General features: G+C 46.0%; 1 protein-coding gene across 1 annotated transcript in view; it reads left to right on the top strand.

The window, feature by feature from the left end:
- Nucleotides 1–2,367, top strand: part of LOC104489678 (gamma-aminobutyric acid receptor-associated protein-like 1) — a gene marked incomplete at its 5' end in the record, with an annotated part of 2,739 nt that extends 372 nt beyond the window's left edge. Inside the window, 2 exons of the mRNA XM_010131869.1 lie at nucleotides 772–890; nucleotides 2,302–2,367. Coding sequence (XP_010130171.1) covers nucleotides 772–890; nucleotides 2,302–2,367 — 185 coding nt within the window. The remainder of the gene's footprint in view (nucleotides 1–771; nucleotides 891–2,301) is intronic.
- Nucleotides 2,368–2,724: the final 357 nt, after the last annotated feature.

The following is a 2,724-nucleotide window of genomic DNA, read 5'->3' as shown; positions in this document are numbered from 1 at the left end:
TTCCTGTATGACTTAGCTCACATGCATGTGTCACGCATGACTTCTAGCTGTGATGAAAATGAATGAGTTGTGTATCATAGGCAGTAGCGTAATCATTGGTCAATAATGATCTAGCTGTAGAGTAGCCAGAGGCTGTATCCTTGTTGCAGGAAGAGACAAGTTCTTGAAGTAATCCCATCGTTTTCCACCCCTGTAGTTGGAGGCATGGCTATGAAGTTCCTTTTCCAGATGGTCATGGTCATTTTCCGTGTGATTACATTTATTTTCATTTGAGAACCTGAATGAGTTAAAGGAACAGCATTCCTTTTTCTTGCAGTATATAGTGGATTGTGAAATACTTTCTCGTGCAACATAGCTCAGGCAAATAGTAAGAAATTTGTTTCCAGGAATGGTGTGACCATTTACACCAAGGGCAAATTCTCTAAGGTGTCTTTGAGCTATGGCATTGAAAGGTTAAGGTAGTTAGAGGTCTCCCCACCAATCCGTGCAGCAGAGCATTTCTACCTGTGGTGTGCAGACTGTGGATTAAGAGGGTACGGGGCCTGAGATGTGTGTGAGAAACTGCCAGCTCCGAGTGGATTGGCTGCCAGTGTGGATACAGCCATGAAGTTGCTTCTTTCATCCTGTTTTGTTAATTTTCCCCTACTTTTTATGTACAGCGTGTGGCTTCCACCTCCAAAAGAAAACCATGGTTAGGGTAAAAAATAAAACAAAAAACCCAAACCAAAATGTTTTCCTGCACGTAAGGCATTCTCTTCTTTTCCTCTTCAGTTGGCCAATTCTACTTCTTAATCCGAAAGCGGATCCACCTGAGGCCAGAAGATGCCCTCTTCTTCTTTGTCAATAATACCATCCCTCCCACCAGCGCTACCATGGGCCAGCTGTATGAGGTAAGCCTGGCCCATCGCTCTCTCCTTTTGCTGGAGTGTCCAGAAGAGTGCCTGTCCTCACTGAGGACAGCTGAACGCTACGTAACGGGCAGTGGATGCAGCTTGCTCATACATGCCTGAGCGTGAACCCCCTTGGCCTGCTGTGTCCCACCATCCGTTTAGGGAAGTTCCACCCTGCAGTTATAAAGAGGCCCTGGGGAGCCTCGCTGTTTTAATCAATTGTTTGCTGGTTGAAAGGGTTGTCACATCAGGTGCTGAATAGTTGCTCCAGCAATGATATGTTGGTCCTTACTACTTCAACAAAGTACTGAAATCAACCCCTTCATTATTTCTATTTCAGAGGAAAGATTGCATCTGGGGCAGAGCAGAACATACCACTAGCTCTCCTGTTTATATAAACGAGGTTTCCTTTTAGCCGGTAAACGAACACAGTAACACTGGGCCAACAACTCTGAATAAGTTGTCAAGGAACACTTGTTTTGTGTTCAGAATTATTTTTTCGCCAGTTGTACTGTATATGTAGGACACTGCGAACATTGCTGCTCAGTAGCTCCGCTCGACACGGACTGGTGTTATGTGATGAACCTTAAAGGCATAGTCTGTGCCTGGCGAAGGAATGTTCCTCAGTTATACAGCCCCTATAGCACGGCCGGTTTGTTCTCCTTGATTTCTTCTTCTGTGTGGGGTTTAATAGGAGAACTCTAGTATGGTGCTGTAAGCCTTGTTTGACCTGTCACTTTTTGACAATAACTGGGTAATTTGTACGTGGACTGACAAAGATAACAGAAGATTAACACATGCAAGAAGTTTTCCAATTCAGTACTTCTAGGAGGAAGATAGGTGTAGCTACCCAGAGCTGAGATCAGGTCTCCTTTCCTGGCACACTGCCGACTTTTTGTGTCAGTGTAATCACTTAACAGCTCAGCTCTGCTGTCCATATGCGAAACAGGACTGGAAATACAGCCACTTGTCAAAGTCTTCTGTGAAATGACAAAGCTAACCACATTTATTTATGGAAGTATCTAGAGGTGATTTTGACCTGTTAAAGCGCTCCAAGATTCTTCTCTTGATCTTGAGGCCATACCAGTGCTGAGACTCTGTTACACAGCCTGCAGCAGTCAGAGCTCTTTCTGTTTCAAGTTTTTAGCACGCTCTGGCTGTGGCTATTATGTAAATTCACTGTGTCCAGGAATGTGACGTGCCTGAATTTAGAAGCAGAGCTGTGGACAGAGAGGGGGAGTTGCTAAAAGCTCTCTTTGGTCTGAGAAAATGAAGCTTTCGACGTAAAGGAGGAGAAAGAGCACAAGAGAGGCTATGCCCTCTTGTTAGAATGATTTCTTGGTTGGGCTTTTTCCCATACGGTGAGTTACAGGGCTTTGGTTTGTTATTTTCTCCTTTTCTCCCTTTGCAGGATAACCATGAGGAGGACTATTTCCTCTATGTGGCCTACAGCGATGAGAGCGTCTATGGCAAGTGAGCACCAGCCCCTCAGGCGTGCAGGCGAGATGGACTGTTGGAGTGGATTTGGGGGGGGAAGTGTTGGAGAGGAGGAAGGAGGATGCCTGAGAAGAGGGGTGGAGAACTGGAAGTGAACCACATGCACAATGCCATCACCTTCCATGCATTAATTATAACCATTATTTTTTTTAACTTGAGGGGAGGGAGGGTAGGGGGACAGTGTATGAAAGGGTGAACTACAAGGCTAATGAGGGGTTCTGTGCTGAGGGGTGGCAAGACTCCAGTCTTCATAGTTCTCTTGCCAAGCTGGGAGTGGTTAGCCTGTGCTGGAGGCTGCTAGACAAGCCGGGGGGGGGGGGCTTCAGGAGGGTGTCCG

The sequence above is a fragment of the Buceros rhinoceros genome, unplaced genomic scaffold (genome assembly GCF_000710305.1).
Source record: "Buceros rhinoceros silvestris isolate BGI_N320 unplaced genomic scaffold, ASM71030v1 scaffold4042, whole genome shotgun sequence".
Lineage (NCBI taxonomy): Eukaryota > Metazoa > Chordata > Aves > Bucerotiformes > Bucerotidae > Buceros > Buceros rhinoceros.
Note: the sequence above shows the minus strand (reverse complement) of the source record. Positions and strands in the feature narration are given on the sequence as shown.